The sequence below is a fragment of the Nannospalax galili genome, unplaced genomic scaffold (genome assembly GCF_000622305.1).
Source record: "Nannospalax galili isolate Female #2095 unplaced genomic scaffold, S.galili_v1.0 scaffold364, whole genome shotgun sequence".
NCBI lineage: Eukaryota > Metazoa > Chordata > Mammalia > Rodentia > Spalacidae > Nannospalax > Nannospalax galili.
Genome location: NW_008352752.1, coordinates 3,448,988 through 3,463,549, shown reverse-complemented (window position 1 = coordinate 3,463,549; position 14,562 = coordinate 3,448,988). Strand labels below are relative to the sequence as shown.

The 14,562-nt window shown below is 45.0% G+C and overlaps 1 protein-coding gene across 5 annotated transcripts in view; it reads left to right on the top strand.

Annotated features, from left to right (window-relative positions):
* Positions 1 to 11,089, top strand: part of Oxnad1 (oxidoreductase NAD binding domain containing 1) — a 49,565-nt gene extending 38,476 nt beyond the window's left edge. For all 5 annotated transcript variants that reach the window (XM_017802423.2, XM_017802422.2, XM_008849973.3 and 2 more), the window contains 4 exons: positions 634 to 775; positions 8,242 to 8,484; positions 9,650 to 9,758; positions 10,494 to 11,089. In XM_017802423.2, the coding sequence (XP_017657912.1) occupies positions 634 to 775; positions 8,242 to 8,484; positions 9,650 to 9,758; positions 10,494 to 10,648 (649 nt within the window). In that variant the 3' untranslated portion in view covers positions 10,649 to 11,089. The remainder of the gene's footprint in view (positions 1 to 633; positions 776 to 8,241; positions 8,485 to 9,649; positions 9,759 to 10,493) is intronic.
* The last annotated feature ends 3,473 nt before the right edge of the window (positions 11,090 to 14,562 follow it).

The window sequence follows — 14,562 nt, the reverse complement described above, 5'->3', positions numbered from 1 at the left end:
GGAACTGATGGCTTCAGATCAGCTATTCAGGGGTACCCACAGAAGCCCAATTCAGATTCCAGTCAGGTACACTCAGGCTTCCTTCACCACATGGAGGCAGGATCCAGGCTATTGTAGGCAGTCCTGTGTGCTGTCAACCCTATATCAGAGGGAGGCCAGAAGAGGGCCAGAACTCAGCACTCTCTGGTAGTCTGCTGAGATCCCAGCCTTAGCCTACCAAAGGCAGATCTGCCCTGGGGCCTTGGGAGGGGACTCACAAAATCCCAGGTAGGGGGATGGTATGGCGCAATTAGGGGAAGCTCACCACCACGTGGAGGCAGGATTCAGGGGCTGTCAGGCTGTCCCCTAGGTTCTCAGGCCCTCTGGTAGTTGGAGGCCAGAGGGAGGCCAGAACCCCACACTCTCTGGTGGTCTGCTGAGCTCCGAGCAGCTACTCCAGTGGAGGAGGTCTGAACCCCAATCCTTTTTATTTTTGTAAGACTGGTTATGATGACTCCTTTTAATTTTAGTGGTTTATGTTTTCTGTTTTCTTAGTCTAATGAAAACGTTATCAGTTTTGTTTATCTTACTGCCTTCGTTTGACAATTTTTTAAGTTACTTCAGCAGTTATAGTTTATTTATCCTTCCTTTTAGGGTTGACTTCTTTATCCCAGGAGTCTCGGTGGTTGGTGGGTTTTCAATATGCTCCAGTCCCAGACTGCTTGAACAAGAGAGAATGATAGAATTGGCAGTGAAATACACAAACCACCCTCCTGCTGTCTGGATTCACAATAAGGTGAGCAACTACCTTTTAAAATTGGAGATCTGAGGGGGCTGGAGAGGTGACTCGGGTTAAGAGAACTGGCTGTTTTTGCAGAAGACCTGGGTTTGATTCCCAGCACCCACATGGCAGCTAACAACTTTCTGTAACTCTGGTTCCAGGGGATCTGATGCCCTCTTCTGGCCTCCATGGGCTTTTCATGACATGGGCACACTTACATACATGCAGACAAAACACTCATATACATAAAATAAAATAAACAAATAAAAACTAAAATTGGAGATCTGAGCTTCTCTGCCTTCCACAAAATTTGTGTTGAACATTTGTAGTCCACCTGGTGTTGAATATGCAGAACACAGGCTCACACAGAACTCCCCAGACAGGGCAGAGGAGCAGAATCATGTTGATGAGTTAAGTATGATTCAGAAGGACTTGGATGTATTTGTTTTTAAACCAAGTAGTCTATGCAAGTGTTTGAAAATTGGCTGTCATATAAATAATAATTCTATCAATTGGATTATTTTACTGTAGCCATTATACAATAAATGAAATCATTCTGCCCAGTATTTGGAGGGGCAGCTGTCTCCAGTTACATAATAGAACTCAGAGGTGAACACAGCCACGCCCATGGGGTTCTATTCTAGTCACCAGAGAGGTCACCAGAGAGCTCTTCACACGGGACTCTGAGAGGCATCCAGTTTGAACTGTTGCTTATAACTCATGCTGTATCACAGGGCTTACACCAGATCCTGCATAAGCTGCCTGTCATTACCTGCTAGAGCTCCACGAACAAGAATGAACTCAATAGATCAGTCACTTATTACTGTAGTTTTTGGCCCTTGTCTCTTTTCATTGCTAAAGGTACATTGCTAGAGTGTACTTTTTAATATCTACCTATAGCCTCTCTCCTATTTTGGTGTTTTCGCTCTGATACCAAAAAGAAATGTGCCCAGAAACTTACTACTGTTCTGTTACTTTCCTGGAAATCACTGACATTCAACAAAAGAGAACAGAAAATAGAAACTAAGTTTATTCTCAGCAGTATATTTTTAGAGATTACAGAGATTTGTTGTGCCTATGTAGGAGCCCCATGTGTAATTAGAGGAGAGAAGCCGCCGTAGAAGCAGGCCTTTCCAGAGCATCTTCAGAAATACGTGAGAGGGTGGGGCATGTAGCAGTTGTCTATGAGTGGAGAAAAGGTTAGTGGCTACAGTTTGGTTAGGTCAGGGGAAGGGGCACACAGAGAATCACAGACAAGCCATATTTGTGGGAAGCAGTGTGCCCATGTGGCTGAAGAAGCCTTTACACTGTGAAGACCAGCTAACTTAGGACACTTTCTTGATCCATCCCCTGGTATAGGACTTCCATACAATATAGTCAGTCCCTTAAAAAAAAAGATCATAATTCGGGGGCTGGAGAGATGGCTTAGTGGTTAAGAACACTGACTATTCTTGCAGAAGATCCAGGTTCAAATCCCAGCACCTACATGGCCGCTAACAACTGTTTGTTACTCCAGTACCAGGGGATCCAATGGCCTCTTTTATCCTCCATGGGCATTGCACAACACAGGTGAGCTTACATACATGCAGGCAATACATGCATGCATACATATAAAAATGATAAAATATTTTTTTAAAAAAATCATAATTCAGCCGGGCGTGGTGGCGCACGCCTTTAATCCCAGCACTCGGGAGGCAGAGGCAGGCAGATCTCTGTGAGTTCAAGGCCAGCCTGGTCCACATAGTGAGTTCCAGGACATCTGGGGCTACAGGGAGACCCTGTCTCAAAAAGACCAAAAAAAGAAAAAGAAAAATCATAATTCATCATAATTTTGTGAAAGGAATCAAAGACATACAGTGTTCTTAGATTGGGAGACTCAACACAGCAAGGGAGCCATTTCTCCTTAAATTGATATATAGATTTATCATAACACTAACCAAATCTTAATAGTTTTACAGATGTAGGCAAGTGATTTGAAATCTATATGGAAAGAAAAAGGAACTAGAATAACTCAAATAATTTTGATAAAGAACAAAATAGGAAGAGTCTTGGAGGCACTCAGGAGGCAGAGTCAGACAGATCTCTGTGAGTTCAAGGCCAGCCTGGTCTACATAGTAAGTTCCAGGCCAGCTGGTGCTACAGGGAGACCCTGTCTCAAAAGACAAAAAGAAAAAAAAAGCCACTATTAACAGCAAAAAAGAAGATTCACTTAAATTTAAGAGTAAAGCAATAGTAAAACAGTGTGGTATAGACACATGGATAAATGAATCAGATACAGAGTTCACAAGTAGACTGACATAATGTGACCATTTTATTTCTGATGCAAGTACCAAAGAAACTCAGGTGGAGAAAGAACATCTTTTTCAGCAAATAGTGCTGAACAGTTGTGCATTTATATAAAACACACAAACCTTGCACCCAAATCTCATACTTTACATTCAAAATTAAGATGGGTTATAGATCTAAATGTAAAGTGTGAAACTATGAACGTTCTAAAAGAAAACATAGTAGTATTTGGAACTTGAGGGTACTTTAGACAGAGTTCTTATACATGACACCAAAAGGAAGAACTGTAAAAGGAAAACAGATGCTGGAATTAACTAAAATTAAACTTTTTCTGCAAAAGACTGTTAATAGAATTAAAAGATAACCTATAGACTGGGAGGATGTATTTATAGGTCAGATATACAACAAAGGACTTGTATCCAGAATATACAAATAGCTGTCAAATTCAACAAAAAGAAAGTAAGCAACATAACTTTTTTAAATGGGCAGTTTAGACAGACACTTTGCTAAAAAGTATTGGTTACAAACAGGTAACAAAAAGATGCTCAGCATCATTAACCACGAGGGAAGTGCAGGTTCCAGCCATATATGGTGGGAGTCATCCATTATCCTACTACGTTACAATGGGAAATGTTGGCGATAGCAGGTGCTGGTAGGATGAAGAGCATCCCCTGCACTGCTGCTGGTGCTCACAGGAATGCAGATAGTGTGGCTGTTCTGGAACACACTTGGCAGCTTTGTAGAGTTAAGCATACACTTACCATTTGACCCAGCGATACCGCTCTTGAGTGTGAGCCCACAGAAGTGAAGGCTGTGTTCGTATAAAGACCCAGTGGGCATGCTCAGAGCAGTTCTATTTCTGGATATCAAACGCTAGAAGCAACCCAGATGTCCCCAGCAGGTGAGGAGGGGACAAACACACTGTGATTCTTGCATACACTGGGCTCAGCAACAAAATGGATAAGTTGTTAATGCACACAGCAACTTGGGTGGGTCTCAAAGGCATTATGCTGAGTGAAAGAAGCCAGTCTCAAAAGGTTGCACACTGTAGAGCCCATTCATGTTGCCTTCCGGAAGGCAGAAATAATGATGGGAAACAGATCAGAACTTGACAGGACAGAAGAGGAAGGTGTGAGCATAAAAGGATAGCACAGGGAGGTGATGGGTGTGGAACTGTTATGTACTTTGGGTTTGATGGTTTGTGTGTGTGTGTGTGTGTGTGTGTGTGTGTGTGTGTGTGTGTGTGTGGGGTGAGAAAAAACAGTGTGTGTGTGTGTGTGTGTGTGTGTGTGTGTGTGTGTGTGGTGTGAGAAAAATCACTGAACTGTACACCAAAAGGAAAAAGAAGTTTTGCTGAAGGCATTTTGAAATGCAGTTTTAAATCTTTAGGGGCAGAAAAATACATGCTTTGTGTGGCATGTTCTCTGACGTGTCAACTTGTGTCTGCTCAGGATGGCCCCAGGTGCTGCTGGGCCTGTCATTTCCACTGTGAATGTTTCTTGTCACGTTCCATCCTGCTGCCTTCCGAGCCTCCTTTGACATGGCCTCACCTGTCTTAGTCCCTCTAAATTTTCCGTAGCTTTTCAACTCATTGCCGTCTCTGGGTTGTTCCAAGTCTATGCTTGGAATACGATATGCCACATGCCCCTTGTCTGATTTAAATAATTTTACACTTTTGTTTTATTTATGTGTATGTTTGTGTGCCTGCTTGTCTGCATGTGAACCACGTATGTGTGTGTGCCTGCAGAGGCCTGAAGAGGGTGTTGGATTCCCTGGAACTGGAGTTACAGGCAGGTGTGAGCCACTCGATGTGGGTGCTGGGAACCAAACCTGGGCCATTGAGCCATCTCTCCAGCTTCCCCTCCTTATCAGATTTAAAGAGAGCATAACCATCCCAGTTCTTAGTACCACGAGCCCCCACCACAAGTGCACACACGTGTGTGCACACACACGTGACCTGGACCTGGTCCACAGCTCCCTGTTTGGTTTCATGCCTCATTGGCATTTCAATGAAGGAACTCATTCTTTGAGGCTGTAGAAACCGTCCCCCCCCCCGAGTGGCACTGCCTGAGTGCACATCCTAATTGTGGTGCCTGATCTACTCTGCCCAGTGGGAGTTGCAGCCGGCCTTTAGGAAGTCAGATTTTTCTTGGAACCATTTTCAGGTGGCCAATTCCCTCCTGAGAATTCATCTTATTAAGCTATTATGGTGGACAATGGAGACACGTGAATGTCTGGGTGGCAGCAGGCTGCTCTGTTGGGACGTGGGATAATGTGCCATAAATGTCTTCCTTTGTTTTATCAGCTTTGGCTCAAGCTTTTGGCAGGGCAAGGGGTTCTAGACAGCTACTGTAGGCCTGGCTCCGGTTGCTGTGGAAAGGTTGTTTATTTTGCAAGTAGAAAAGCTTACATATAGGCTGTGCAGTGATTTGACACTTGTGTTCAGGCTACACCAGCAATTTTTATTGATCAACAAAAGAAAAAGGGGTCTTTAATTCTTTCCAGATGCTGACAAATTAGGAGACTCTGCTAAGATTATTTTGTCACCAAGAAGACGAGGTTCTTGGGTAGTGCCCTTCCCTGGGGTGCATTTTCCTGGCAACTTGTTGTGGCTCTAAGAACAATAAGTGAATGACTTTCTTTGTTGTCATCACTAAACACACTGAAGATGCCATCTGAGAAAATGTCTTTCTCATTCCTCAGTCTCTTTTGCATCTGGGTTCTTATGAGTAAAGAGAGAGCTGAATGGGCAAGGGCGGGACCATGGGAAGGGCAGAGCCTCTTGGGTCTTGGACTCTATTTTCGGGACCTGAAAGGAAGGAGCACTTTAAGCACTGCGGTAGCCAGTGCAGCCACGCCTGCAGTTGAGTCATTCTGAGCCTGTTGCTCTCTTAATGTTCATGTCTTCTGTCAGAATGAAAACCCACCGACTGTCTTCTGTGTGGCACACTACATGTTTCAGACAGTTGGGTTTCGGGTGTTTTCCCCGTTCATTGAACAGTTCCTTACCCAGAAGCATCCTATTTTGTGAATTCAAGTCATTTTCAATTTTTTCTTAGATTTTTCTCTAAGTTTTGTCATCTTTAAGTTGTAGAACCTCAAAATCCTGTCAGAAGTATTTACTGTTCATTGACCTGTGAGATGCCAATGTCTGAGTGCCATGGGCTTGGTTCTCAAAAAGCATGTGGTGTGTTCTAAAGAGGGGGGTTCATTCATTTGATTTAGGTCAGGAACATGTAATGGGGAAAAATTCTGCTTTTAATGTGAATTTCTTCACTCCTGGTTTCCATTTTCTAGAGACAGGGAAGAAGGAAGCAGGCATCACTAGCTCTGTTTCTTCTCTGAGAGCTGCAATACCCAACACCTTTCATATAGAACCTGTCATACCCATTGCCTCCATTCTAGAACCATCCCCAAAGGAGCTTCATATTAATAGGGCAAATATACAGAATGAAAAAGAAAAAGCCCTTAAAATGGACAGTTCTCTACCTGCAATGTGAAGGAGGAGTAAAGGAAGGAACGGGACCGTGATGGAGACAAAGTCAGTTCTGTGGACACAGGCTTGGGCTTGTCGAAACTACCAGACAGATGGAGCAGTCAGATGACTTTTACTAAAAATAGAAAGATCACAAATACATGGTCTGCAAATGCAGCTGCCACAGCCTTGCTGTGTGGGTGACAGAAGGACACTCATGTCACTACCTGGAACATGGTCTTTTAGAGCAGTGAACATGCTTGATAGAATTCTGAACACAGGTGCAGTCTACACACTTGTTCCGTGTTGGGATATTCAAATGAACTTAGATCTGTGCAAAACGTCTCTGAGCCTATTTGTAAAATGAGTCAGTGTGCAGGTTAATCTTCATTGTCAGCTTGGGAAGAAGTGAGGCATTAGTAAGGCTTCCCTCTGGGTGTGCCCTATGAGAGCATTTCCAGAGAGTGTGTTCCCTGAATGCGGGCAGGCAGCAGCACCCCATAGGCTGGGGGCCCGGGTGGAATAAAAGGGGGAAAGGAGAAAACCCACCACACAAGCATTCCCTGTGCCTCCTGGCTGCTGTGCAGGGAGCAGACCTGCTTCTCTGTGCCTTTCAGTCACAGTTCCTGGCTTCCCCATGGCCTAAAAGCAATAGAGCCAGCCAACCATGGACTAACACCTCTGAAACTAGGAGCAAAGTAAATCTTTGCTCAAATTCTCTCAGGTAGTTAACAGCAGCAGAAAAGTCTGGCTAACCAGCTTAGTCTCAGACCATTACAAACCAGCTTTCACCTACATGAGTAGCCCATGAGCCACTCAGAAGTGCCCAGTATATTGCAATATGGCATGCTGGAGAGCCAGCTTCCTAGATTAAAGAAAGCCCTCACTTGTATCATGTGCCAGTGTTCTGAATGTTCTCACAGTGGCTGATTCCAAGCTGCCAGTAGATAGTGACTGACAAAATTCTTGCACATTTGCTCAGGAACTTAGTAGGGGCAAGATCCAGGGTACCACCAGTTTTAGGGACCTGTGGCATCTCTGGCCTCAGCCTCTGAATGCCACATAGGTTCCTCAAATCATTGAGACCACAGAAATGTCACCATGAATTTCCAGAATACCCCACCAGGGGCAACATTGGCACACTGGGAAGTGCATTCACCTCTGGTGGCAGTTGTGGTGTAAGTGACCTCACCAAATGCTGGTGCATTACCTGGGCAGGCCTGTGTGCACCTCAGCCTGCATGTGAAGCCTCTGACTGCCTGTCCAGCTGCTCCAGGGAGAAGTGAACAGAACCCAACCGAACTATAGTCTGTTATGGACCTGCAGTACTGGTCTGGCTGGGTCTCCCAGGGGTCAGTTCTAAGGACATACCTATTCCATCCCTCCTTTCTCAGCCTGGGTCAGAACACAGGACCATGACTCCAATACCCCAGAAGTGACTACTGCCTGAGTCCGTTTCCACTTTTGTCAGCTTGGTTCCTTACCTGTGAAGTTAACAAATGGCAGCATCTCTGAAGCAAGTCCCCCGTCTCAGTATCAGACTGGCTGTCATATGGATCTCAGAGGCGGGGTAGCAAGCATCCTACATGATGGACAAATAGAATCAAGTCACAGGAAAATCTTGAGCAAGCTTTGTAAATCAGTTTACTGATAAAAAGACAGAAGGTCGAGCCAGCCTTATGCTGCACAGGACTAAAGGGTCTTTTCTTGCTTGCTTTAGTGTGCACTCAACTCTGAAGTGGCTGTGAGAGTGGGTGGAGAGTTCTTCTTTGACCCTCAGCCCACAGATGCCCCTCGAAACCTCGTGTTGATTGCGGGAGGAGTTGGAATTAACCCCCTGCTTTCCATTCTGCGCCACTCAGCAGATCTCCACCGAGAGCGGGCAGAGAGAGGAAATGGGTATGAGATAGGGACAATAACGCTCTTCTACAGCGCAAAGAATACCAGCGAGCTCCTGTTTAAGGTAAGCACTGGCTGTGCATAAACATCATGTGACATGAAAGGTAAAGCAGTACTGGGAGGGTGCAAATGGGCGCTCGGGGGAGCAGGAGACTAGGATGGGGGTGAGGATCAACCAAAACTGCACCTGAAATGCCACAGTGAAACCTATTGCTTTGTATGCTAATTGGAAAACAGAAGTCCTACAGGTATACAGGACATCAGTCAAAGTGGGGAACAAGTGGGAGTGAAGGGAAGGAGGACGACTGGAGGTGAGACTGTACTTGGAGATGTCTGAAAGCCATTGCTGCGTACAGTGAACAAAGATTCTTCTCTAGGTTCTGATTTCTCTGCGAAAGTTCAAACAAAGGACTTGGCAAGGCTTGATTTAGATGAGAATTAAGAGACACTTCTCACCCAGAACAGTTAAAACTGCTAGTGCTGAGGACGCTTCCAGTTAAGCGACAGAAGAGGGTGGGTCTTGGTAAGACAGAATCTAAAGATTAGTGGAATTGGGTGAACCAGGGCCAGGTGTGGTATCTCAGACCTGTAATCCCAGCACTTGGGATGTTAAGGAAGGAATATCAGGAGCTCATGGAAAGCCTCAACTGTATAGCAAATTCAAGGCCAGCTTGGACTACATTAGGCCCTGTCTCAAGAAACTTAAAGGAAAAAAAAGTCATCAGGGCCCTCAGGATTCCAGAAGAGTCAGAAGACTTGCAGATGGGCTCGGGTATTACAGGGGTAGGTGAGACCTGGATAGTCTGGACCGTCGGGGCACTGGAAACCCTCATAGTTGCAGCTGTTGAAGGCTAGCATGTCCAATGCAGAAGGCGTTCTCTCCACTGCCTTGCAGCTGCAGGAATGAACAAAAGAACAGGAACAGTTACAAGACACAACTGTGGTCAGTAAAACTGCTGCTTAATTGCAGCGCTTGAGAAAAGGGAAAAAGAAAAGGCTCCCAGAGTTACTAATACGCTTGTTAGCATATTCAGATTTCAATTAAAGCCAAATCATGCCCTGTGCTCTCAGTCCTCTGGCCTACTAGGCTGCAGACAATCTCTCCCTGAGTAGCGAGCAGGAGAGGCGACGTGTGCAGAATGGGAGTTAAGCTTCGGCAGCGGTGTTTGCGCACATCTGTTTTGATTTTTTTTAAATTGTAGCGTGACCAAATATGTTTGACATTCCAGAGAAATATACTCGATTTAGTAAATGAGTTTCCTGAGAAGATTGCATGCCGTTTGTATGTTACAAAACAGACGACACAAATCAGTGCAGAACTCAAGCCATACATCATGGGTAAGTCCCCTAGAGATATTTTGACTAACCATGCAGGTGGACAGGCCAATTAATTGAAACTAAATGTATTGTTGGGAGTTGCCAGCTGGGAATGTGATTCCCAGGGGACTTGAGATGGTTCCTATGGAGTTGGAAGATTTATTTACTGTGTACAGGTTTCTTACTGCCCATGTTAAAATTCTGTTTCACATTTTCAGTAGGTCTTAGTGTCATCATTATAAGGTGCTGAATTGGTTCTCTTTGTCACTACTGGCCATTTAAGTTACTCAAATTTCCCTGTTTCTAAGATTTTTTTTTCCAAAGTTTTTATTATAACGTGTGTGTGTGTGTATTGAGATATGTACATGTACATGGAGGAGATCAGAAGACAGCTTACAGGAATCGGTCTTTCCTTCCACCATGAGATTCCTAGGGATCAAGCTCAGGTCATCAGACTTTGGCAAGCACTTTTACCTACTGAGCCATCTTGCCAGCCCAGAGGACTTTAAAAAAAATCAAACAGCCATTTTCTTTGCTGAGGGCAGTTTTCATCTCTGTGAAGGCCAGTAAGTGAACCTGCTCTGCCTATAGAGTGCCTGATGAAGAGCCTTCTCCTTGGCTTGCTGTGGGAATAAGAAGCCTGGAGAAGCCCTGAGCTGATGTACTGCTGATAACTACTGTTGCTTAGTTTAAGTTTAGTTAGTCCAGATGTAAACATCATTGGCTTAAGTTGGTGTTTATTCTGTTTTTTGGTAGAAGGAAGAATGACAGAGAAGGAGATAAGAGATCATATTTCAACAGAGACTCTGTTCTATATTTGTGGCCCACCTCCAATGACGGACTTTTTCTCCAAACAACTGGAAAAGAACCACGTTCCCAAAGAACACATTTGCTTTGAGAAGTGGTGGTAGGGAGTGGGGCACAGTCTCCAAAGCAGAGCCACTCAGGAGAGGAAGAGATGCCGTTTGGTATCATCTGTGGACTTTCTTCTGTTTGACCTGCCTTATTTTAAGGCTGTGAACTAAGTGATCATCAGAGACTGAAAGAAAAGCCAGCAGCAAGACAACACAGTAGATTTCTATAGACTTCATTGATCAAGGAGTTTTTTTACAATACTGATTTTCTTTCGTTAATACCTATTTAATTATTTCATGATATTCCATGAACCGGTTAATACAGACTTTTCTTTTGCCCTTTTCCTAGAGGGAAAGGTGATATGTACTCGTATTTAATTACAGGAAAATGTGAGGAGATTTTGTATAAACTGTAGACCTCTTTAAATTATTGGCCAGAAATTCATATATCTTATGTCTAGGGAATTTATCATTTTAAATACATTCTTAATAATTTTACTTTGAAAATTCTTTCTATTTAATGTTTTGGTTTTCTTTTACAGTGAAGAGCCTGTAACTCTATGTGGACCCTCAGAGTTGCATCAGGAAATGGAAAACCATTTGGAATGTGACCTCAGGGGGTTGAAGATTTAGCATATTTGCTTTCTTGGTAGTGATTATCCTAAGTACACATCCTGAATACTTGCTGGTTCTTCTGTAATGAAACTCTTTCTGTATCTTGCCCTCTTTCTTTACAACTGGAGGAGGTGACTTGTTTGGTGACTTATTTCATGTTGAATCTACCTGTCTGACTGGCTGTAGAAATGTGTTTAGGATTAACTAAGGATTGTAGAGCCATTCCCAAGTCCCACATGTCTGCTTTTATGTCCCTTCTTTTCCAGGGCTGTTCCTGGCACCAGCAAGTAGGTAACACTCATTGAATGATGGAAAGAAAGTGCCTAACGTTTTCCCCCTTTCTAACTCTGGAGTTCAGAGGCAATCCCCAGGGAAGACAGAAAGGGGCTGGAACCTCATCCCAGGGCTGCTCTCAAGAAGCTGCTAGGTTTGTTTAGATTGTTTAGATTGGGAAAAATCCAAAAGGGTCATGGGTTGACTAAAGCCAGGCAGTCTTGGGCCCATGGCACAAGCTTAGAGGACACAGGTGAAGAGGGCCTGGGCGAGGACAGCCCAGGGCTGCAGACCCAGGAGGTCCAGTTGAGATTCTGTTCTTGAGCTGGCGGGAGATGACAGGCTGGCTTTCTTATCTTTGTTGTCTCGCACATCCTTGTTTGTAGCCCCGGACATAGTTCATTCACAGGACCTAAAGAGGGCTGCTATCACCACGCAGCCTCTGCCTTATTTCAAGTTTTGTTCAGGTTTTAAGTAGCCTCTGTCAACTACAGCCATGTGTCCCTGGTGTCTGGGATACACTCTGAGCTGTGTGTGGATGGGTGATCCCGGCTTTGTATGTACATTATGGAGTAAGTACACTGCACAGACTGAGGTGGCTGCCACGCCACTAGGTAGCAGTTTTATGAGATTCCTGTTGTGTTGGCCCGTCATTGATTAAAGCATTGTTACACAGCACATGGCTGTATTCTATCTCAGATTCAGGGGGAGGGGGAGGGGGAGGGGGAGGGGCTGTGGACCTCAGGGGAGGATCAGTGTCCATCCCAGGGATGAGCATATGTACTTTGGAGGAGAGAGGCCTGTGAGAACCTCCAAGCTGCCACGGGAGCTGTGACTAGCTGACTGGCCCTGAAGTGCCCTGGCTGAGGGTTAGGCATTAGAGCTGAGCCCTCAAGAAGCATAGCAGCACAGCACAATGAGCTGAAGGGCTGTGGGGTCAGTAGGGGCTCCTCTGCCAGCTGGTAAAGGCAGCCAGTGTTGGAGGAAGCAGAAGGTGCAGAGGAAGAACCTGGCCCAGGCCTGTGTCGAGCGTGGTGTTGCCAAAGAGCATTCTCAGGGCAGTGTGGGACAGGAGTGTAGGGAGGGCCTGCTTCTGCCCTGACCGCACCATGTTGCGTGTCTGCTGTTGTCTGAGAGCAAGGGCCACCTATTTGGAGATCCCAGCTCTGCCTGCCACCCTGCACCGACTTGCTGTCCCCATTGTGAGCCATTGAGGTGGGCTAGGTCATGGCCTGTTTGCCTGTGCTGTTACTCCTTTCAGCTCTCTCCTTCCACTAAGTGATGAATATCATTTTCTGGTCTGCTGGCCAGGAATGCCCTGTTGCCCTTTCCTGCCAGGCCAGGCCACGTCTGTCTGATATTCAAACTGAACAAACTTGCAATTTGGAGTGCAGTAGAAGACTGCAGACTAGAGAAGCTTTGTGCCAGGCTGCCTGGGTTCAAGGACACTACTTCCTTGTAGTTGATTTTGCTGACTTACTTGGCTGCTTTTTTGCTTCATTTAAGATTTCATATTTGCACCTGTGTGTGAACAGGCACGCTTACTACTGGCTCCTCCCTAGTGCTTTTAAGGGATTAAATGTTAGAACACTGTATGAACGCGTTGTCATTCCTTGTTCTGTTCAGAAAGGATTTCAGGGGGCTGGGTGGTGTTGACTTAGTCCACTAACTTGGTCCTTCATATAGGTAGAGCCTGCTTCGTTTAGCATTGTACTTGACACGTGAGCACCTCTAAGATATTTGTTACATAAATGCTTGCCCAGAATAAGTGAGCTGGATTAAAGGACTTCAGAATCTTTTAGAGATGGCTCAGCAGTTAAGAGCACTGGCTACTCTTGCAGAGGACCCAAGTTCAGTTCCCAGCACCTATATGGTGTCTAACAGCCACCCGTTACTCCAGGGAATCTGACCTCTGCAGGCACGACATGGGTGCAGTTACATAGATGCAAGCGATATACACATAAAATAATTTAAAAATAATAAAATTTTAAAAAAGAATCCTTCAGCCTTGTGTATTTGTGAAAGTGTTTCCAACAAGAGACTAGGCCGATATGTAGATGAGTCTTCTTAACTCTTCAGTGTTAGTATGAACACCAGGCTCACTAGAAAACAGTAACACTTGGCCTTCTCTAGATCGTCTACCCTCAGAGGGACGTTCTGCAAGGTAGGGAACAGTTTGCCAACAGTGTGTCTACAAGTGAACATGGAGCCCTGAGATGGCCCCTGGGACCCCAGTTCTGTTTGGTAGAGCCCACTTTAAAAGCACAGGAGGAGGGAATCTTCTTAGAAAAACTTCCAACTGTATGCCACAGTAGAAATGACAGTAAAGTGAGGCCCCATGCATCCACCACTCAGCTTCAGCGACTGTCAGCATCCTTTTGGTTTTGCCATGTCACTTGTCAATTCTATAATAACATGAATCACTTCACATAAGTGTCACACACAGAACAAGTGATTCCTTAATGTCCTCTAACACTCTTAAATGTTGCATTCCCCCATAGCACTAAGTCACATTTGGTTGATGTCTCATGTTTGTATGTAAATAGAGGTTAGAGGTCTGTGTCGGGCTTCTTCCTCAGTTGCTGTCCATCTTTTTGTTTGTTTGTTTGTTTGTTTGTTTGAGACAGGGTCTCTCACTAACCTGGAGCTCACTCCAGCTCCAGCAAGCCCCAGGATCCCTCTCATCTCTGCCTTCCCAGGGCTGGGTTTTAGGTACACAGCTGCCTCATCTGACTTTTTACATGGGTGCTGGGGCTCTGAGCTCAGGTCCTCATGCTTGTGTAGCAAGAAGTTGATGTCAGGGCTGGAGAAGTGGCTCAGCAGTTAAGAGCTTATACTGCTTTTTCAGGGGACCTGAGTTTGGCCCTCATTGGATGGCCCACAGCCACCTGTACCTCCAGGTCCAGGGGTGATGATGCCTCTGGCCTCACGGGCACCTGTACTCACTTGCACATGACCCTCACACAAACACCCACACATACACACAATTAAAAATACTAAAAATAAATCTTGAAAAAAAGTTTGTGTTTTAAAATTTCTTTTAATGAGTAACATCCTACCCCCCAGCCCCACCCCCACTTCAC